Raw genomic sequence first — 24,166 nt, 5'->3', positions numbered from 1 at the left:
CAATTGCCTCCTAAAGTGGGCATTGCGTTATCGAAAGGTTTTGCAAAACACATCCCGTGGTTGATCAGCAGCATATGCCCATTAAGGCAATTAGGTACCACAAATTTGCCACAGACTTTAGAACCAGTGTGTGGCAACACCCACACTAGTGGTCGGAAATCAGACTCATGCATGAGGGTGTATTTTACCGCTGGCAGAAAGAAGGCCCCTCAATGTGGTTTTCTCAGCTTTAAAGCACCCAAGACCACCAACTGAGTGGTTGAGGAGTGGTCCCCACTGGACACTCAGGAAGCAAGGATTAGAAGACTAGGGGAATATTTCATTCACTCACGTCACACATATACTAGCAGTTGGCCTTACACTAACTGAACCAGAGTAAATGATTTATGTGGGACTAAACATGTCGTTACAACTGTTGGAGACTCGTGTGGTTAACCACTGACTTATGGGCCCTAAACAAATGGGGCACGTGTGGCCTGCCTTCAAATTCAGGCCTTGTCCAGCCAGCATCGGCCATCGAGCGTAGCACATGCTCCTTTCACCCACAAAGAACTATTGGGGGATCAGACTTCACTTCAATAGCAGCCTTCCTGGTCGGTGCCCAAGATCACAGGTAGAAAAACAAAAAAGACAACGATGGAAAGCAGGCATTTGTCTCAGACACTGGTAACTACTCTCTTTCACATTCAAGGGCATAATTTGTGGCTCATTGAGCCCTGCGCACAATGACCATCCATATGGGGTTTGGCCTGGCTATCAGGGAAATCAAGCTCCCTAGAGTGTGCTAAAGAACGGCGATGGGTCAAACCCAGATCTTTTGACTGGGTGTGAGTGTTTGATTGGTTCAGATGCTCAGTCCATCACCACCCCCTTTTGTACCCCTCCTTCTGAACAGGCAGGCAAATCAGCCGAGGCATGTTTCAGGCTTGCTGGGCTCTCATCAGTGATGTGCAACTTCAGTCCAACATAACAGAAAGTACAGGAGGCATGTCGGGTCATCCCTGCCATACTCAAGGCATCTCACAGAAAAACTACAAAAATGTGGTAGATGGAATACTTGAACTAATTTCATCCACTGGTAATTAGTAGGGCCAACTACAAATAGGGCCTAAATGCAAATCCGTCTTGGGCCCTCACCAAAAGAGACTGTCTACCGTAACTGCTATGCCAAGTCCCCTCTTATGAGAACATAAGAAACAGACCAAAGTGGGCATTCCCGTAATCAACATAAAATAAGCGCCTCCACATGAGCAGGTGGGAGGAAGGCTGTGTAGTGTGGTCTGTTCAAGGAATGGTAAAGCTGATCAGTGACCACCCCTACAGTAAACCCGTGACTCGAGACTTGATGAATGTGCTTTTTCAGTCTTTTCGCCCCTAACGAAAAAGTCTTCATCCTCTCGTTCCTTTTCCCCATCCTCTGCACCACGCATCGCTTTTAAGCTGCTGCCAGACAACTTAATTGCTACAAACATGTATAAGGATAACTACAACGTATCAGCCTCGTTTCCGCAGGTGCAACGTTTCTGGGAGTTAAACACTCGCTGCTGACAGCTGTTGTGATCCGCAGCTCACGAGTGCAAAACCTGTCACAGTACAACTATTTCTACTTTCTTTTGTTGACAGGTCCACCACCGTTACATTAGGTGACAGCCTGTGTGCTATAGCGCTTAGAAATAATACGTCTGGAATGATGCACTGTATAAAATATTATTGTATTATTACTTTAAATTATGTTCCATGTGGTGAACTGTAAGCATGAGCACTTGTAGGACATAGCTTGGTAATTCACTGTATACAAAAACCCTTTCTGCATGGAAGGAGCAACGTAAGGCAGGAGTAAATGATGGTCACTGGATCACACTTGTGAGGAAAAGAGGATGGGAGTGGGAGCTGGGAAGGGTATGGGAGTCCTAAAGAAGCATACACCCATCACTATTTGTGGGGCATTTGTCGATTTACACTTTATTTAAAAGGAAAAAAAGGTCGATTTGAGTACAAAACAAACGTGAAGTTATATTCAAAGCCAGGGGTGTAACAGCCCCTGCGGATCAGGAGGGTCCAACCCTTCTAGGGCCCACAGCCCGATGAGAGGGGGCCCATTCCATCCAAGGCCAATGGATTTTGTGAGATATGGGAGGCTCAGGGGCCCCACGTCACATTCTGTTGGAAGGCCCCCATCATTTTACATTACGCCACTCTTCAAAGCCATGTACAATCACCACACACATGGATAAACAGCCTCTCGTGCCGCTCCCGGAGCTCTCAGGTGCTCTCATGATACAGCAGGTGGACGCAGCGTGCCTCCCTCGCGCGCCCAAGAGGCCCTTGCAGACGCACAAGTGCCCCCGAGTGCTTCGACATCTGAAACCATTAGAAGGCGCAGCACCGAGAGCACAGGTCTGGCAGTGGCGCATTAGCCTTGTTTACCTCGGTAATGCAGGCAGCAAAAGCCATCCGTCACTTGCCCATACGGGTGGCTTAACCTGGACTGCTCGGCTGGGCCTACAATGAGGGCAATTACACGCGCACCCGCCTGCAGACCCCTCGACGCATGCGCACGATACTCTGGGAGGTGCGACACGCCAAGGCAGAGCTTTGATCTCGTTTTAACAAATATATTTAGTACCGAGAGGAAACCGTTTAGGACAAGACCCATGGGCCTACAACTAATACCTTCGCGCAATAACCACTCCAGGCTGATAGTTTTAGCGTAAAAGGCCATTTATTAGGACAGGGTTGACAACCAATTCCAACATAACACCAATAAACAGTTAACAAAACCCCACCTCATACTTTCCAACCATCATCCTCTCTCATACTCCAATTACTTACTCCCAATTCACACCACGACCTCTTCACTTAAATCATTCACTTCCCCACTTCTCTTTCAACCTCCTCCAGCATCTCCCACCAGCGCACTCCTGCCTGCCACACTCCTATCCTGAACCTGTATTCCCATCCCCGGAAGGGTGATTATGCCCGTCATGGACTCCCCACCCCTCCCAAGTATTGCAAAAGCACCCCCTTCAACCCGTCCTAAACTGGCACGCTTATGACCGAAAGAAAAAACGTCCCCTTTCCCACTCCTAACACTGTAGGGTGGGAGGGTGGTCAAACTTTCCTGACCTAAACCCTAGAGCGCTGGGAACAGGAAGAGGAAGGACTTCCTCCCCTGTCCCCTTTTAAAATCTAGCCGTAACCCCCACCCCCTAACCCACCCCCTACACTACCTCACACCCTGTCCTACTATCGCGCGAACTCCCCAGGGGAAGACTGGTCTGCCGACCTCACTTCCCCTGGGGGAACAGAGACGGCTCGTGAGCAAAAGCAAACAGTGTTTACAACGTGAAGCACGCCATGAGTAGCTCTGACTAAAATGTAATTGGGACCACAATATCAGCCAAAGATATACCCAGGGCCACTGGAATTATGCCACAGGGTTAAGTTATGCAACAAAAAAAGGAAATTATGCGGCATAATGGAGCACATTTGGTGCTAGCCATACTACTTCACTATTTTGTCATTTTTACAATGTTACCACTCGTGCGGCAAATGCTCCGCCTCATTAATACCAGTTTAACATATAACTGCACCAATCGGAAGGTGACCAGCCACTGTGTAGCAAACTGCCTGCCACTGCACAGCAACACAAGTGGCAACGTTTTTAGTGACTTTTGATCCTTTAGAGTTACAAATGTTTGCTAAGAACTTCAAATTATGTAGAAGACGAATTATGTGGTATTTGAAGCAAATCCATAATAATGTAGAAAACGCTGTAGCATCACATCATTACAGTGCCTGGAGCTTACATTTTCTTTGCTTATTCAAAAAATACTCCATTTACTTAAGAAATTAGAATATATTAAGATACATTTCTTTAAAATAAAAGAGTATTGTTTGATAGGGATGACTTAATTGATTACAAATTAAAAGGGGAAAACATTTACTTCTTATAATCAGTAGAAATTATTTTCTTATTAATGGTAGCTGACACATACAATGTTGATAATTTGACGGGTCTTCAGAGCCTGAACCAGTAGAGCTTTAAAAAGTAAAAAAGAAACACAAAAAAATAATACTGAAATATGTTCTTCAGCACCACCAAACCCACTTAAGGATAAGCTTGCATCCTTGAATCCAGACTCAGCCAGCACAATGAGCTTATTGAAAGTTGTTGCGAGAACCGGAGTCTGAACAGAAGAGGCTGAAAGTATGATTTGGAGTTTGCAATCTGAAGAGTGGTGAGAGGGTTGGAAGAATATACTTATTTAATGTGTTTATGTTTTTTTTAGGAAATGCGGAGTATTTTACAAATCCCCTAAAATAATATCAGGGGTATAGGGAATATGGCACTCATACAAGGAAATGTAGAGTCACATTTGTTCACAGGTAGGGGAGCACACTGACACATGAGGTAGGTGAGCGAAACCAAGATCCCCTCCAGGCCTGACTTATGGGCCACCCCCTACAGAAACAAGCTACGATTTGGCGAAGACAATCAGATTTTGCATTTGAGAAAACAGTTCTCAGGCAGTTTTTATTACACCAAAAGATAGCATTAAAACATTTGATTACTTTACACAGTGTACATACTTTTACATAAAATGGAAAAAGAGTTGTACATTTCTATACATTGGAGTCACATGACCACATTGTTGAAGTCATGTCTGGCCACCCGCGTGCCTATTAAAAAAAAAAAGAACAACAATCGTCTAATGCCATTGGTACAGGGCCGGCCTAAGGCATGTGCAAGCTGTGCACCTGCACAGGGCCGCCAAACCCCAGGGGCCGCCACGCCAATATATATCCATAGATACATATTTGCGTGGCGGCCCCTGGCAGGGATTTGGCGGCCTCGGGCCCCCTACCTACACTCCCTGCTCAGGGCCTCCGTGAGCCTAGAGCCGACCCTGATTGGTATGACCCTTCACCCCCTCCCCCCCCCCGGGCCAGGTGTCGACCTTACCTATGGTCGGGGCCCGCTATTACAGCATCGCCCTTTATCCAGTTGATCTAAATATAATCCTACGAGAAGTTAAAGGTCGTGCCTCTGAACGTCCCCATCAGAAATATAATCTTTAAATTGTGAAGAAGATGGGAACACCATAAGTTAAAGTCATTATAACAGTAAACCATCCTTAGGCATCTGTAATAATTTAGAGGTAATGGTTTGATTATGATAGTCTAGCTGTGTTGATGGCTCAAAGCCCCTCGGAAGAGGGGAGTTTTTAGGTTTTTTTTGAGCCATAGGAAATTCACTTTGAGTACGATCATGCGGTTTGGGATGTAGTGAGTGCGAGGGTATAGAACCTTGACCATGGAAGGAATTTCCACCAAGTGCTTTGTGTCGGTGTGGTGCAACTGCAAGAAAGTTCAGGAATGTATGGGACGCTGGTAGGGAAGAAGATTTTGGTGAGGGAACCCGGGACAAGTACATGGAAGGATTTGTAGACTATGCAGAGGGTACCGGATTGTGACATTTCCTTGACTGGAGGCCCATGTAGAACCTCGAAAGATGGAGTGATTTAGCCCTGTCATCTAAGGCCAAATTTGATCCGAGCTAAGCGGTTCAAGATGCTTTTTATTTTGTATCGGTCCATGTTGGTGAAACCTACATGCATGCTTGTTCAATAATGCAAGAAAAGAAACCACTGCAAATATAAATGCAATTTTTTTAGGGGGGAGGAGTAAAAGGGAAAATGCACTGTCAAGTATACTAATCATCAGCTCAGCCAAATCACAGTGCCCAGTACGTGATGTAACGTGGTAGAAACCAGTTTAAAACTGCAAATAAGAACATCTCCCCTTTTCCAAAATGGTCTCTTCTCTCTTTGGGAAGGCAGCTGAGGCACTTTTTCGCAAAGGATCACTGCCTTACAATAGCATACTATAAGCCAAAAGACAAACTATGACACAGAAAGGGAACGCCTAGCCAAAAGTAACTAGAATGTTAGGATTAGGAATATCTCGATCTGCACCTAATTGTGCCCAGCAGAATAGAAATCCAATTTATACAACAGCACAATGGGGATCTTCGAGTGTTGTGTCTTTGGTGTGGCAAAAACATTGATCAGAAAAGCAGAACACCTCTGTGGCAAGTCAGCACATTTCCAACATTGCTTAGTCATTACCTACACATTTTCGAGGGAGTCATTGAGATTTTTAGATTGTCTCCACAGATATCAAAGGTTATTTCAAGATAGTGGTTTTAAAAGGCATCAAGGCAAATCTGAACAGATACCGTTGGGATGTAATGTAGCAGACAGGACATACGGGTTAACATCGGGGAAGCCCTACAAGCAAGCAAGCTTGGCTTGTAATTAAACCACTGAATAAGCATGTGTACCACAAGATGCCTGTATAATATCATGATAAAACATCTTTTTGATACCTCTGCACGCTAAAATAGTGTGGTTGCAGCCAAACCAGTGCCAGCTCTTTCTAAAGCCAATCTTTAGCAATGAGAATCTTCATCACCCCCGAGATACCAACCATACAGTCTTCGGTGTTTCCGTGGTCAATTTCCAGAAGAATAGGAACAACATTCATTAAACTCTAATGTGCTATCAAACCAGGGTCGAGATGAGCTGAAATGCATCAAGCTACCCTCACTGTGTCTTCAGCTTATGAACTAGATCTGCTCACTTGGAATAGTTGTCCACTTTCAAGGCCCCACTCAGGGCAATCCTTTTCCTTTACCAGAAAGGTGAGTGGGAAGCAAGTTTTTCAGGCTTTAGGCAGGCAAGAATAGCTTTTTGCAAACACCGAAGGTTAAGGATATCTTAGAGTAAGCCTGAAAAGGTGATGAGTGGAGAGGAGGTCTGGTTAGGCCACTAACAATTTCAGAAGGAACAGAGAGACACAAATCAGTACAAATATGTTTACATGTAAGTGTAGAACTCTCAGAGGGGAAAACAAAATGAGGTGCTAATTTTTCAAAACTAAGGCCCTTATGTGTGAAGCTATTTTACAGTTGGTAAGGCTCGGATTCATAAAATCAGAGCCTTTCTGAACACAAAATGGAGTTTTTTTATTTCACCAAACCCAATTTGTGATTCAGTAAGATGTTACAGAATATCATGTAATTCCCAATTGGTTTTTGGAATACATACTGATCCAGTATTTGGAAGGGGTGTATTAAGGGCGTCCTTTCAGAAACTGAATCTTTAAGGCATGTATTAATGTTTTGCAACCAAAATCCTGTCACAAAACATTATGATTTTACCACCTACTCGAAGGAGGTGCTAATCCATTCACAAATGGGAAAGGGTCCCCGTGGAACACGTTCCCCTTTGTCAATGATCAAAAAAACGTTTTTTGTGAGCAGATGATTGTCCATTTACAACCTACCTCATGTACATTAATGAGGTAGGTCAAATTGTGACCCACTGCAAGTTAGCATTTTGAAAACCATTTATACTTACGTCAGTTCTCAAAATAACAATGGTTTACTTAAAAGTCAGTGCGCAAATTGTGACAACTTCTTAAAAAACTAAATTTTTGTACATTCCATTCAAGGAATCACAAATTGTGAATCGTTATTTGTTGCAATTTACAATTCATTAAATTGAATGTTTGTACTTGAGGGCCTAAGTGCTCGACAGGGTTAATCGTTGGCTCAGGCTTGGCCTGCCAACACATGTACTGACATTAACTCTTGAATATGCCACAAGTGCCTGAACCTACAGAAAGGTACCTTCCTTTCCAGCGAGATTGAGCTCTTTAGTTTTTATACTGTCCCTTGAGCACAATCCAATATAATTACAGAAGCAAATGTCCCAGAGTGTATTGGTTAATAATGCAAGAAGAATGTTTTCATTTTTGTGACAAATACGCTATATTATTCTTCAAGCTCCATAATGATGACCCTGAAAATACTAGCCGTCACGTGCTTCACTCCAGCTATATGCGCCTTGAGGCTTGTTCAAGGCACTTGCTCTTATCCTAGCAATGCTGTTCAATGCATTTGATACAATGTGCAGCATAATGGAAAGCGGTGTTTGGTTTCCCAAATCCACTTGAAACTTGGTATGAGTAATGTGATATTTATTTTGCACATTTTGTAGGTAAATATGCAGTGTTTCACTATTTTGCTGTAAATGGGTGACTAGGCCTTGGTAGCAGCATTCATTTGTTTCAGTTGTTGAGACGGCTGCATATTTTGCTGCATCTTTCACTGTACCAGGGTGTGCTCACCCGATTGCCTTCGGGGAGCCAAACCAACAATTAGATGGTACTGCACACAAAAAAGAAACACTTCTACCTCACCAAACATAACTATGACACTTTTACTTCAGTAATTAAATCGGAGTGTGCTCAAGGTATCGAATAACTAAAAATTTTCAAAAGAGGATATGTTGGCTGGTAGTTAAACTGTCATTTGTGGAACACAAGACAAAATAGCTCGTCCAGTCTTAACACTTAAACAAATTGTATGATCCTGTAAAAATACCTATTTTTATTTATCGGAAAAAATACAACCTTAATTTGTCAAATGAGCAAAATAAGCAAAATGAGCAAAACAAGCATTGCGTTTTGGAAAACAATGCACAAACACGTTTCTCATTGCCGGGATTCCAATATGGAAAAGTTCAAATGTTGACAAAGGTGTTTAGCAGCAGTTTTTCACACACACCTTTGGCATGGCCGAGTCCAGAGTGCCCAACTTGAAGCTGGTAATCTCTCTCATTCGGTTTGTAAGGACGTGCCCTCACCTTGTGACCTTTCCTACAGACTCCAGGTGAGATCAACATAATAAATCAAAAGGGTATTTGAAAAAACGAACAGAAAATGTGTCTGTAGCTGGGCAACAGCGGATTAGATGTGAGACCAGCCCAAAGCACACACTCATCTGGCCACAAAGGAGCGCAGTGATAACAGATAGCGAGGGTCCGCCACCAGAAGCAATCTTCCCACTGGTCAATATCCATCAATAGTTTGAGTTTATGTTTCACTTGGTCCATTGAGTGTGTCTTCACACACGACCTTGGAGACAATGGCCAAAGTTTCAAGATTATTTTGACCTCGGTTCTATAGAGCTTTTGTGACGCACAGATTGTGAGTGGGTACACGGTTTTCTTTTGTTTCTCTCTGTGTATAGTTGTTTTTTTATTTTTCCCAATCCCAAATTTTAAACACTCAATGTGTTAGGCTAAGTAGCCATAACATTGGGAACCAACACATAAACTGCTTGTCGCCAGACCATTGGGGAAAAATTCTGCCTAAATTCACCTTTTCAAAAGCCATGTTCAGCAAGCGGAAAAGGTGTTTGCTCATTTAATTGCCAGCCTCTCTGCAATGCCATTGCCAGCACTGAAGGCTAGGCCTGTGGACTACACCTTTTGAGTGGGATTTCTGTTGAGGCACTCAATTCACTTTTCTTTGGACAAGTTTTGCGCTGCCTTTTGCTCTTTTCTTACCAAGGCTGGTTTTGTAACTTGGACGCGGAGGCAGAATGCATGCTCAAACCATTGTGCAAAGCTACATCCCACTAAATCCTGTCCTACCCAGAATGAAGATGGCCTAAATCTGTCACCTTCCTGTATAGTGTAAGTGGCAGCGGAATTTGAAAAGGGAAAGCCGGTGAATGATATCGCAAGAGATCTCAAACTCTAGCAGACGACATTGAACGCAGCAACATCTGGAACGCTTATTATTAGCCATTGTTGGTGTCAGTGACGCAGAACTGGGTAGAGACAACTGTGTTTTTTTTCTCTATACTGGATTGTCCTGTTAACAGAGAACACACACCAGTGAAGAGGGCAAAACTATATGCTAGGCTTTAGTCACAATTTCACACAGTAAAGTGACAGGCAGAAGTAAACTAAGGTTTTCATTCCCCACAGAGGGCCTAATTACCAAAGTAATAACACAATACTACTACTAATCCTAGACTGGTACCTACATTTTGCATACATAACTGCAGGTTTTGGAATTCCATAAAACAAACCACAATTTTACCCAGATATCCTTGGAAATTATAGATTTCCAAGCATACGTCTTCTTTCTTATACGTTCAGTATAGTTGGTGAGCTGACAACACCCATTCTGCCTCCACCCAATCTAACTTGATAGGGTTTTCACTGCAAATTCTACTTTTTGTGCGTTGTAAGATACACTTATGGCTGTAAGGTTTTTTGAACTGCACATCTAAGAATAGCACGTGCGTCATCAGTGGCCACCAAACAATGAGGCATGGACTTGAGGCTAAAGTTGGGCTTCTGGAAGCTCCATGCCCAAGTTCTAATTCCAACTTGACCAAATTGTGTCATCTTGTGGAAATTGCTTTTCGGTTAAACATCTACATTTCATTACGCCCCTCCCCCCCCCCAAAAACCAAAATCACAATTTAATTTAATCCAAGCCATATCAGACCATTCATGGCACAGGTGAATTTGTAAATAACCGTTTTCATACGGTTACATTTTAGCCAGGAAAAACACAATCTTTTTTATGCACATGTCACATGAATGCAGAGTAAAAGCCCCCCCATACCAAGACCGCCCCTCCCTCCCTCCACCCACCCACCCACAATACACCTCGCTCCAATCTCTAAAATAATGTGACACGTTAATGAGAGGCCGATTATCTAAATGTTTAACAGACATGTTACCTAAGTGGGCCCGATTGTGAGCCCGCCGTCGCTGACAATAAACATCGAGGGCTTGGGTAGAAAAGTGATAGGTGAATTATAGCAAACCCTGCAATTTCGGCGCTGTTAAAAGCGCAGGAAAAACAGCCCCTGAGGGCAGTAAAAGGAGAACAGAACAGGCCCTTGTGTTTGTCCAGCTATTAAATCAACCAGCTACCTAATATCTCGGAAAATTAGGAAAAAACAACGAGATTTACGGTCTTTAGAGTTTTGGGATACAAGGAGTTTGATCAACTAGCTGCCGTGAGTGCAGGACATTATATTGGCATTTTCCAGTGGCCAGAATGAGCGCAGTGATTATATTTTGGTCAGTGGCATATCGCAAAATGATGCCCGTCTCTTTCAGCAAAATGTGGAGAGGGGCTCGGGAGATCCTGTCCTTCACTAAAAATCCTCAGTTGAAAACAATGTATCCTAGCCTGCTGCCAGCGTTTTGGGTCTAGTTTTAAAGACAGTGAAGTCCTGGCTTGTTGCCAGTATCTCAGCCTAGCTAGCTTGAATCCAGTGGCACAGTGAGCAAGGAACCCACTACTGTTCAGTATCTATTTGTGTTTGCTTTGTTCACCCTAAGTTGGCAGGGTATGCCCAGACGTGGGTCCCTTGCTCCCTTTGCCACCGGATTCAAGCTAGCCTGGCTGATGAGGGGGTGTTACCCCGAAACCGGTCCCAGGATGCTTGTTCCGGTCCAGGTAAGACCTGGCTTGGCAGATCGGGCTGGTCTTTTCCCATGAGGCACAGGAGACTGATTTGCATATGGTTGGGTTTGAATTGGGGTGGCGAAGTGAGCTAAAGAACGATGATGGATTCAACCCAGATCTGTGACTCGGAGTAAGTGTCTGAAATGTTTCAGCGCTCCGTCCATCATCTCCTTGTGTTTGCTTTTCACATTACCAGAAAACCATTCGACATTTAGCATCCTCTTTACCCTATTTTTGGCCACTATGGGTTGCTGCAGGACCAGAGCAGCCTTACATCTATGAACTATATCCACTTTCATTTCTAACCATTTGACTCCCATAACTTTTGACACCCAGATATAGGAAGTGAATTATAATTCCTGAATTTCTAGTAACTCAGAGATTGCGCATCCAAAGCAACACTAAGGACAAAATCCTATTCAGAGCACATAATTGGATTTTTAAGAGTGATTCTGTGCTAGCGGCATACAAGGGGAGTAAGCCACTGAGTGACAAAGATATTCATTTGAATCCAGTGCATTTGAGTTATTACTGCTTGAAGCCCATGGTGCTCAGAGATATATCGTGCTTGGGTAAAGGAGAGGATGTTTACAGCCTGGGAAGGTGTTGAAAACCCTGTTTAACCCAGATCACCTTGACCCAGACAAGCGGCGCAGCATGGGTTGCCAGTGCCCGGGGCAAGGCAAGTATTGCACCCCCTATCCCATAGACAGTTAGCACCTCCTGAATGCTACTAGTACGATTTTTTGTCTTTTTTAATTTTGCGCCCCTAAGGAAGTTTGCACCTGGTGCAACCGCCCCTGTGGTCCTGCCCACGCTATGCCACTGCCCAGAACACCTTGGATGATATTAAATTCTCTGGGAGCTTTTGCAGTCGCCAGGCTCTCAGTAAGACCTACTCAATCTGCTCCTGGCATTTCAAAGGTCACCATACAACCAGAGTAGGAGAACCGGACACTCAGCGCATGACTCATACCAAGCACCCTCAGACACACACTGTGCTTAAACGCATATGTTGGTCAGTTACCCCAGTAATCACAAATAGCTCACTACACTATTGGCCATGATACAAACGCATGGATAAAAAGAGATTGGCAAAGCCTGTCTCAGCGCGTTCTCGTGGAAGGTAGATTGCATCACTAGAGTAGGTGTAGAAACACAGAATTTGCAGAGAGTTCTACTTTCTTCTAGCTGCCAGAATCTAGGTTGTCTGATAGTTGAGGTACAAAGGAAAGCCAATACAAATTAAGTACATTCATTAGTACCCACTAATACCACAGCTTGGTAAAACATCAACCAATCACATGTTTTAGACAAATGACTCATTTTACTACAGGGAGCATGTTCCACAGAGTAATTGTTTTGGCTTGCAGTAGACTATTTCCTAAAACAACAGTACAACGTTGGCCCTTCCATGAATAATTGGGTACGTTTGTGGTTTCGACGTCAAACAGGCTCCCGAACAATTCCTAAACACTTGAACGAGAGCACCCCCTCAATCCAAGGGGACATGGTTTTGTGAAAAATATATGTGCATGCTTACAAACAGATTGTCTCATTATAGTCTCCTGTTTTTTGTGCATTATTTATAATCTTACATTATTTTATTAAGAGTGTGATTAAAACCATATATATATATTTTTTATAAGAAAAGTTTTTTGTGGTACTATGTTTTTGTTTACACTGTTTGAATGTGGTATACATGTGAATGCTGTGGATTATTAATAGGTTGGTCATTACAAAGGGGATTTTTTTTGTGAGCTGAACCCAAAAAAATCCCTACATTACCTGAGGATATACACATACGGCCCAAAACAAGTCATTTATCAAGAGCCTTCCTGGCCCATCTCCCTTAAAGCATTTTAAGGAAAATAATCTTACTTGGAAAAGCATCTCTATAACTCTTCACTCGCTTCCTAGGAATTTGATGATGATATTCTATGTACCTGCAAGCAAGTATTCAGCGAAAAAGCATCGGATTCACTTATCGTTAACCGCCTCTCCTTTTCGTGCTCAACGTTGCGACATTTATCACTCTAGTGCACCTGATAGAAACTTGCGTGGCCTGTGAGACCCTTCACATTAAGAGATCCTTAGGCTACAGCTTTTAAGACTAGGAAAAAAGCTTACAAACCTCAATAAATATGACTTAGGGATTGATAGATCGCCGTAGACTGCAACAGGTTTAAAATAGACCTTCCAGCTTTGGAGTGCCACCATATTCCCTCTCGTTTGAGCAAAACACCATCAAAAGCCATTGGATGCTCTGCGCTTCTGTTTGGCAACCGGAACTGAAAAGCCCAAGGGAAATTTGATTCAGATACGTCTCCTAACTGGTGACTGCTATTGCTTTGGTCATGGTGAGTTATTGCCTCAAAAAATGATATGAACTGAAGTATTTAGACTTTCAAGAAAGTGAAAAGACTTGCAACAATGTAGACTTACAACCCCACAAAGTTAACTGGAGATCGGACACCATTGAGTACCTGCTATGCTCAGTCCTTTAAATGGAAATTTAGAAGTGCAGCTAATCAGTAGTTAGAGTATCTGTCAGCTCCTGAGAAGTGCCAGTACTTTCACATTAAATGTATTGCAATAGTGCTGAGAAGAGCAGGTACTCTCCCTTCCAAAATTAAGAAGTGCCGGTACTCGTGGACAATATCTGCCCATTTAAAACACTGGATACGCTCACAACTTTCTTACCACAGACATACTTGATCAGCACTGTTAGACTCACAGCTGTTTTCCAAGATTTGGTGCTGCAGGATAAATTTGACATGGACAATCATTTTATTGGTGACTAGATGCCCTTGTGCAGAGACAAGGTCATGGGGTGGTCCAGAAGGTGGCATGATGCATGGGGCAAAAGACAAGGAGGTGTAATGGCAGATGGGCACATTGTTAACGGGTATAATAGACAGGAAGGTAAAGATGTGTAGATCAGTAAAGCAGAGCGTGGCCTTCAGTGAGAAGGATGTGGGTAACATGGATATTCTGGAGTTTGCTTCAAACCAACCATTGAAGTCCAATTACTTGTGTTCATTAGAATCCCAGTGCAATTGGAGAACCAAAAGGACCTCAAACTGCTCAGTAATCAGAAGGAACTATAAAGACTTGATGATTTATTTATTTGAGAGTTGTACATAGTGATGGGTAGACCCGAGGGTATCACATCGCTTTACAACACATAGTAATGATAGAAGGATTCAAAGACGACCTAGTATAACAATAGGGGATTAAAACAGTGTAACATAAAATACCGACATGCACAGATGAAAATCTACCATAAAATCCAAGACACCCTAAAAACGGCGATCAAAATTCCGCCATGATCTTTAAAGTCCATGCCAAGTATAACAGTGCTTACCGCTCAAGAGGTTCACAAATTCATTATTTCTGACGTTATCGAAAACTACTACTTATGTCACTCATCGTGGGACCAGTCCCAATATTGTTTGTCAACCTTCCCTGCACTTCCATGTAAATAAAAATCCTTTTTCAAAGTAATGGTTCAAAAGTATCACTCCGGAGCCATCCATGGTGGACTTCGCATACACCATGAATAACCCTGATTTGTCATAAATATACAAACAGGGTCCCGCCATATTTTGGCTACTTCCGCATTCTGCAGAACGACAAACCGTTACCTGGAACTTTCTACAAGTACCAATATTATAGAAAGGCAGCTCCCTCCACCAGGCCGAGTAGAAAAATCAATTATTAGGAAACTTATTAACCACAGACCGACCAGGAACACTTTGAGAGCAAGATAGCTATTTCTCTGCAGTTTTGCGGCAATTTATATTAGTAGCCAGTTGTTAAAACCTCTGGCATGAGACCACTAGTGTTTCCCAAGCTAATATAGTGCCTGGAAGTCAAACATCAGGCTCAGAACATAAATTAAGTCATTAATGTCATTTATCAAGCCTGAAAATCCGGGTTACTAATTTGGGCTCCTCCATATGCAGAATATAAGATGCTGGAAGGGGGTTTTCGCCAGCCACTCACGTAAAATTTCTCAGCAACGCCAGATTCTTAAATAAATAAATTTAGAAAAAAAAATAGAGGTTTATTCTTCAGAAACCTATTATTCAGATATCCCGAGATTTATGGTACATCCCATTGAAAATGTATGTTCAATTAATACAAGTTTTTGTAAAAATACACAATCCATTTAAATGATAAAACATGAGGACAAAGTTAGTAAAATATTACTTTCATCTCCCCTCCCAAATGTAGGTCTGGCTGCCAACTCGCCCTTCCCCCTAATATCCTTAAATCCACACTTTGTTTTAGCATACCAGCCTAACTGCACAAGCAGGGTCAGTGTAACATTACTTGGCCCCTTCATTAATTAACAGGGTAAAAAGTTAGATTTATCATGAAGAAATGAATCCCCCCCACCCCCATTGCATCAGAGCGATGAAAATATGGGGCTGCCGTCTAATCGATGATAAATATGATAGACGGCCAAGCCAACTTCGAGCAATAGAGGCTGCTAAAATGCCCTGAGATCGCTCTTCTGTCACCCACAGAAGCCCGGTTGTTAATCCCTCTAGTTGAGTGCGTTAGGTCATAGGATCAGTCTATAGATCTTACCTATAGCCCTAATTTTACTCTCTGAAATTAGGATTTTTCCTTTATGATGATGAGTGGTTCCTCCAGGCGAACAATTTCAATATTCTCAGCTGGGGCATTGTGAAGTCTGAATATAAGGATACCTTCCTTTTACCCTGTTTCCACGCTTCCTTACACCCTATTTAGTTTGGGAATGTGATTCGCCAGACACCGGTGTGCTGTCAAACAAGAAATGACACGTCCTGGTTCAGGGATGACCACTACTACCCATGTCACAGTAATATGATGTCCTAAGTGCTGGGTGTGTGTGGGGTCGTGCTTGCTGTGACATCAAATCCAAGCTGCACTTCAGTGAGAAGGCACAGGTAGTCTGAATCCCTCCTGGAATTCCTTGTGTTATTATTCAGACAGGACTCAGCCCTACAGTTCTGATAGGGCAGCTCCTACTGGAGCAAGTTCAAGACTGATTAGCATATGGCTTCTCCCCATCTCAAGTGGTACAGTGGGCTCAAAAACATAGGAATGGAATTCGGCCTGTGTAATTTACTAAGGCTAAAACTTTTTGCAAGCATTCTACCACCCCCATTCGTCTGTTTTTATATATACGAGGTGGTCAGCTTAAAATAAATTTTAGGCCTCGATTAAAAGTGCCGCCATAAATTCTGGGACAAGCACATTTTGTTGCAGAAACCACCTAAATCTGCATGTTATGCTCCATTTGAAGAGACAAAATCATAATAGGTTCTATTCATCACATTCTGGTTACATTTGAACCACTAAATATCAAATATCATGGGTCCGGTAAAGAGCATCAAATAGTCCACAGCTCTCCTTATCGGGGCACAGGGATTTCCACAACTCTTAAATAATTTTTTCATGTTAGATTTTATATTTATTATGTTTCAGTTAGTTATGGTGCCGTCTTAAGTTTTTCTTTAAGGCATTGTTTAATGACTGTATTTAGGTGTGTGTGTAGGCTTACCCAGACGTGGATGTGTGCGTGGGTGTGTGTGTGTGTGTGTGTGTGTATATATAGTCTGTTACTGTGTGACGCTTACAATTATTCAGTGGTTGAACGCTTAGGTTGCTGACATGCATTGTTTAATGTTTAAATGTATTCAAAGGACAGCATTGTAGATGCACTTCACTTCCTCCAGCGGTTGCATTATTGTACTTATTAAATAAACAACCTGAAGGCTAAGCGAGCAGCGGTATTGGGTTTGTGGGGAGAGGTGATCAATGGCGGTCCAGTTAGAGGGTGCTGTAATTGTTCAAAGACAGATGGACGGCTTAATGACAACTTAATGACCCCTGCTTTCGACAGAGAAATTAAATTCTGCACGCAGTATGCCCGTCCACCAGCAAGCAGGTCCATTAACATTCTCCCACCTTGTGAAAAATCTGCTTCCCTCAGAGGGCTCATCCGGGAGCACCTTTTCCTCTCCTCTGGGAAAGATTCTCATGATAGTGAGTCCAGCCTTGGAGACCTCTTTGGCACTGGGGTGAAGACAGGTTGGACATAGCCCAGATAACTACTGAGGTCGTCCCTCTGATGCTACATCTAGCTGTTTGTGATGCTTCAAATCTATGTAACCCGGTAGCTGCTGTCTACTTAAAGCCCCCATGTCATTGCCCCACTGGTTAGTTCATTGAGTTGTAACTCCATCTGGGGAGGTGGGGGTGATGGAATCTAACATGTGCACGGGTCCGTCTATATGCCTGAAGAGACGTTGGGTTGTATGACCACCACCAGGGCTCGAGTCGGGGTAACACGCCGGTGGACAGCGTCCCCCCACTTATTTTATCGGGGGGGACGCCAACCCCACTGCCAAACAGCTGGACTTCACTCTTTGGCCTCTCTGGGACGAGGAGGTCGGCACCTTTCGTGACATCACTTCCTGTTGTGACGTCACTTCCGGTGACAGCATTCCCCCACTTCTTTTTTTACAACATGTGCCCTGACCACTGCCAATTGCTGCCAGAGTTTGTTTTTTCCCTTTGGTTTTGTAATTTATTTCTCTCCTTTTTGTTATTGTTACATTTGTTCGAGCTGTGGGATAGTGCAGTACGTTTGACCCGGGGAGATGTTTACTATGATGGTGATCAAGTGACTAGTCCCAGATTGTTCTTGGGTTGCTGTAGACATTGAAAGAACAGTCGCCTATGTTGTGCAATTCTTGTCTCCACCCTCTGTGTTGTCATCACGTACTGTACCAACATGCGATGTAATGTCTGCAGTGGACTACACGGCTCTGTCATAAAAATGAAGTGGGAAGACTTACCACAATGGAACGATTAATTATGACGCACCATTGTAAACTGTATTGCAACTGTTATGCTGGTCTGGTACTTTGCAATTGCAATGCGTGTATATTTACAAAGAAAGAGATGACAACTACTACATTTACAGTACGTTTACCTGGAAAAGTGCCTTGGGCAACTGCTGTACAAGTACTTGTGTAACTGTCCTTATTTTAAATGCTAATAAAAATATGTTGAGACCATTATGAATGGTCTTCCAGAGATCTAGGTCGATCTATGGAGCTGTAAAGGTGAGGCAGAGGGATATCCACGTGGGATGAATTTGCATACCATGAGCATCAACGGGGTTTATTCATATCATTAGTGGCTATCATGAACATCGGGGAAGGATTTCGCCTTCTTGGCTGAAGTTGGGACACCCCTCTTCCACAACCAAGTTTCATAGATTGGATATTTATAGAAGGGAGTTATTTTCACAGAAAGTTTGCAAAATCACATAAAGAGATCTCACAGCAAGGGTGATGATGGCAACAAACTGAATAAACACAAGGGTACTCTTACCATGACCAAAACAGCAGTGTTGAAAGTTAAGACGTCTATGATGGGACAACAGTCAAGAAAATGTCCAATTCGACAGTGTGTTGTTACTGATCTCGCAGATATAAAGCACCTTAGTAAGAATCACCATAGAGCAATGGGATCCACACATTTATACCAAATGGGCTTGGCAACAGAGGGTGCTCCTTCCATATACAAGTTTCCAAGAGGTTGAATGTGGCAGTTATGGAAGCACGTCCGTTTAAGGGGGACAAAGACAGGCTTTTATGGTAAGTGATACTAGGGTGAATGGCAGATATGCATGTACCGGTATCACATCAAGTTTTAGATTGGAACTGTGATGGCAAGAAACTACATCACTAACAAGCACCTCAGTTCCATAGCATATATCCTTCCACCATTGCACAGAACTAATTTATATAAAGATCTTTCACTCCAATTCCATAACTGATATCCTTCCATCTTTGCAAAGAGTTAATTTATATCAAGGGCTTTGTGGGTCATGCAAGTCAAATAAAACTAAAAACACCAGCCCAGCTAGCACCCTAGAAGTGCTTTAAAGTGCACAAAGTAGTAGATCCTTGCTACTGCATTTCCATTATTTTCTCGCTCCTTTTAATTATGGTGTGAAATACATGTTATGACTCGTTGAATTTGGTGTTTGGATGCCACACCTTAATTAATAGACGTTGAAGTGGCATTCAGTGAACATCTAGTGTTCTGAAACATGTCGAGTCATGCCCAGAAGCCCTTTGACCTTCTTTCTTGCTATCTAAATGTCACCTATTTCTGCCCCTTCACTGAAGTTCGGTATTTTGGCTGCAACACTCACTGAGCAAACAGAGCTCTTAACAAAGCATCAGGTCTGGTCTAAGGGCTTGTGGAGCCTCAGTCAAAATTACTTTCTGCTGTCCTCGATCTCCTTTTCCATTAGGGACAATGGCATTTTTTAGGTCATCTCTTGCAGTCCGGTGCCCTCTTGTGGCTATTTATGATGTTGCTATAAGGCAGCTGCCCACAGCCGCTTGCACAAGCCCTGGGAAGAATTTTATAATGATAATATATTTCTATGCAATGGGATGGAGCTGCACATGCGTGCCATGAGATGGACTCATCAAAAAGTGATATTTTAAAGCAAACACATACATAAATTTATGCAGCGCTTCCAATACAGAAACCCTAGCTTGGTGGCATCTAAGGTTAGTTTCGCAATCTTTTTTTCAAATTTTGGACACTTGATCAAATAGTACGAATGCATGACCTGACCTCACCGGTGTACCCCCAACCCAGAGGTAGAGCCCAAATTCACACCGACCAGCTTTACATAAGCCAATGTCACACAAAGGCCGCTGACACGAGAAGAAATATGGCTTGGCAAGTGGGATTTTTTGGTGTGGGTTGGGAAGCATCCCAAGTGAAGAACTGTAATGTCACCTGGGAAATAAATAAACACTGGCACAGCGTGTGGTTCTCAAAGGCAACTGGGAATGGTAGAAAACAAGTGTAAAGGGCAGGACAAGGGACGGGTGTGTCCAACGTCTCCAGCTCCATCACAAATGCTTGTTGTAGCCCTAGGTGGCACAATATCCCCTATGCCTGGTACTGGAAAGGAGAAGCACACAAGGAGAATGAATGTCTGAGACAAGTCTCAACAGTGTAAACAGGTCTTGGGATACATTCAGCAAATGGTGGCCCGCTTACCAGTATGTGTCTGTCGGTGCGCCTCCAGGGCTTCCTCTTTTGAAAACTGCGAGCCACACTGTATGCAGACAAAGGATTTGTCGCCCGCTGGAAGAAACAGAAAAAAAAGAAAAGAAAAGTGTTATTTTCAAAACCACCGAACAAAACTTCAGAGGCGCAATCACTCCGCCCAGTCACCTGCATGCTTTAAAATATTAATACTGCATGGGTGTAAATTATTCAAATCTGCAATTTTGAATGTCTGCTTTTATCATTATCACGAAAACGAATTTCCTGGTAATTTAGAGTGTCGATTTGTCTTCTTCCATACAGACTTTGAAGGGCAGAACAGAAGTGGCATGGGGGGGCTGAACAATAAAACAAAGTATGCCTGTTTGCACACTAATTAAAGCCTTTCTGCGTCCAGTTGGCACCCTACGCAAAGTACATGTTTTGTACCCTTTTAGTTTTGGGACCCAGCTGGTATGGTCCTGTTCAACCGGATCGCAAGTGCTCTCCAGCAGGTGGCGGCACAACCAAGTCTAGGCTAAACATTCTAAACGTGAACTCAGACAAAGCAAAAGTTCAGATCTTAAAGTGAGAAGCAGGGTTTGAAGTTTAAAGTGCTATACAGCAATCACGTTTAAGGAAATATGTTGAAATCTTTTGGCATTTCTAAAAAAAGAACATGTTTTTAAAGGTACTCACTATGCTGCAAGGTACCCTAACCCTACTTTCCACCACTTAACATTAATATTAAAGCAAGAACTGTCCTAACCCAAATCTATCACTGTCACCCTCTTCGTGCTTCTAACTCAAACCCAAGGATTTACCGTTTGACATAACCATGTCTGTAACCTTTCCTCATACCCAGAAAAATTGTCTCTTCCCCCAGCAAAAAAACCCTTTATCTAACTCATTCCTAAATCGAAACCTAATCGTTCCCACCCTTTCCGGCAGAAGAAAATCGTATTAAAAATCGATAGTAGGAATGTCATCTAACAATTTCAAACTTTTTTGGATTGCTTATTTTGTTAAAAACTTTTCAGAATTGTTTTTGCTGCATTTTATTCAAACTTTTGACCCAGTACCCATAGGAAAGCAACTGATAGGCCTGCGCAAAGAAACCGCCCCTGTGAATAGGTAGCCCCACAAAGGTCATCAGTGGACATAAGAAGGGAGTGGATACCATAATAAGCCAACAGTTCATACTTGCGTACACCAAGAACTGGGGTTTAAGCCTTGCTTCTCACAGAATGTGCTGTAGGGGGGGTTCCTGGGGTATTATTTAATACTCTGGCTACAACATGATTTACCGCCTGGTAACAAACTGCTTTGAATACTTCGGTTCACCAAGTAACTTGTTATCTAATATATGTCTCAGGATAAGTTTTCTATTCTGTGATCCCATTAATGTAATTCCAGAGTGTCTTGGGGCTGGTCTGGGAGGAAAGTCATAGCTGACATATGGGGAAAGAAAACGAAATAGAAAACTGGAATTTCAATAATAAAATAGGAAGGCATCGCGGATCTTTATGGAAAGCACTCGCGTCCAATGAAAAACTGTAAACCACTTTTCAGTGGCGATACCGTGGATCATGCCATCTTGTCCATGAAAATATAAATCTACATTAAATGCAATTTTCAGCAAAAAGTATGGGATCACATCTGCTCGGTTTTAAAAGGATCATCAGTCTGCCAAGCAGGAAGTGGCTTTCTTTCAGAATGACATTTCTTTTCTAATCATGCAATTCACTTTTTTCTTCTCCCAAAAAACAATCGTAAATAAGAAACAATGCCAACATGTATATTGCAAAAACACTGTCCTGCATGGTAGAGTCCAGGCATAGCCAGACAAAGACAAATATGGAACCAAAGACTGTAAATGATTTACATTATTCGATAAAATATTCACAAATTCAATAGTGAAATGGCTTGATAAAATAACCATTATCTTTATTTATTTACAGTTCCGATAGGATCATCAGTTGTTCCCCCTAATTTCATTTTAGGTATTTATTATAGTGCTACTCTACCTCCAAGGAAAACCTTTGAGTTTAGTGCCCAAGACCAGTTTAGAAAATCCAGATGTGTGTTAAAAGCCAGTCACATAGCCCCTAGACTACATTTAATTTTAACATCTTAGAAAATGGATGCGCTCTGTTCATGGATATTAGGTTGCAATGGAACACTTCCATCTTTATCTAGGACACTAAATTTGGCACGTTATGGAGTCTGACATAACGTACAAATATGTCCTCCCAAACTGTGGAGAATGATAAATATGAATGAATTGGAATATTTTAGCTTGTAAACAACTCAAAAGCGTCCACAGAAGGAAACCTTTCATTTTTATCATCCAGTGTAGTTACCTTCCTCTAGAAAAGATATTCCTGTCACCTGGCAATAAAGCTTTGACATTTTGTATGTGTTTATATATTAACAGTCTATCGATATGGAAATTTATTGAAAGAAGAGTTGCCTCGAATTTCTCAACTAACACATTTTAAAGTAAGCCACAACATACATTGTGCAGGGCCTATGCCCAATTCTTCTTTTTCTGTGTTAATTTATAGGATGTCCTTAAGAATTATGATTCAGTGTGATAATGTCCCAAACCTCATATGGCGATTATTTTAGATGTATTGCAACAGTTCTTCTTTCAACTAAAACCCTTTTGACAATATTCTGCAAAGGCACTCGGTCCTCTATCCAAGGTTAGTCTCCACCCCTAAGATTTGTGGATGTTAAAGTGAATTATTCAGAAGACTTTGTTTTCATATGAAGCAAATTCAGACATGCTCTCTACTTAGTATGCACACAGTATTCATTATATTACGTGGAATGGGGATTGGGAGATGTTAATGGAATATTAAGATGATTGGGCTTTGAATACCAGACACCCAGATGATTCATAGAGTGATATAAGTAATAATGTATGTGGTAGCCACACAAGGGGATTTGTAAACATCGGGCAGCCAAGAGTGTTGTCAGTGATACTAAAAGCCATAAATAGATTCAGCCAGCCCAGGATACTTCCATGTGGATGACTTGGCTGAATGCTGGGATAAGAGTTTGTTCAAATGGCACTGCCCACGTGGGAGCAGCTGAAATGTGCCTGTCGAGCCAAGTGTCTTGCTCATGGCAATGAAGTGGACAAGGTGTGCTCAAACAAGCTCACTGGGAGATGAACTCACAGTCAAGGCTTAGCACCTCCCTTATCGGCCACTTTGCAAATACTGTACCATGTCCAAAGATAGAAACGAGAGGACGGCCAATTATGTGGTACTGGCAAGCATGCCAGTCCCAGGGAGATTCCAGGGATTCAAATTTAAGCTCCTTCTCGGAACGTGGATGATAGGCCTGGCAGCCTCACACGTTGAAACATATGATTGTGACAAAAACAGATCAATCAACTTGAGATCTGGGTCACTCCGGGTTGGAACCTACATATTAGCATCTTGCCAACATTGTACCACCTCTACAAGGCGGGCGGGGACAGTAGCAATGCAGTCTGCCGCCATTGACCCAGAAAGGCACAGTTTGCGTAGGACCTCTATTTCTGTATCATTCGAAGCACAATGGCTGGGGCATTATTGGTAAAGGGCTAACAAGGCCACAGCCCCTTTTGAACGTGTTTCTTATGCTAGCACAGTGGGGGAGGGGCGGCAGGAGTGGCTTCCCCTGTACCCTGTGCTTTCAGCAGCCCCCTGCTGACTGCAAATACATAAAAAGAAAA

General features: G+C 42.7%; 1 protein-coding gene across 3 annotated transcripts in view; it reads right to left on the bottom strand.

Moving 5' to 3' along the window:
• The window catches only part of ZBTB16 (zinc finger and BTB domain containing 16), a 411,590-nt gene that overhangs the window by 97,069 nt on the left and 290,355 nt on the right, over positions 1-24,166 (bottom strand). For all 3 annotated transcript variants that reach the window (XM_078682341.1, XM_078682343.1, XM_078682342.1), the window contains exon 4: positions 20,449-20,535. In XM_078682341.1, the coding sequence (XP_078538467.1) occupies positions 20,449-20,535 (87 nt within the window). The remainder of the gene's footprint in view (positions 1-20,448; positions 20,536-24,166) is intronic.

The sequence above is a fragment of the Lissotriton helveticus genome, chromosome 3_1 (genome assembly GCF_964261635.1).
Source record: "Lissotriton helveticus chromosome 3_1, aLisHel1.1, whole genome shotgun sequence".
Taxonomy (NCBI): Eukaryota; Metazoa; Chordata; class Amphibia; order Caudata; family Salamandridae; genus Lissotriton; species Lissotriton helveticus.
The sequence above is the reverse complement of the archived record's forward strand: the minus strand, read 5'-3'. Positions and strand labels throughout refer to the sequence as shown.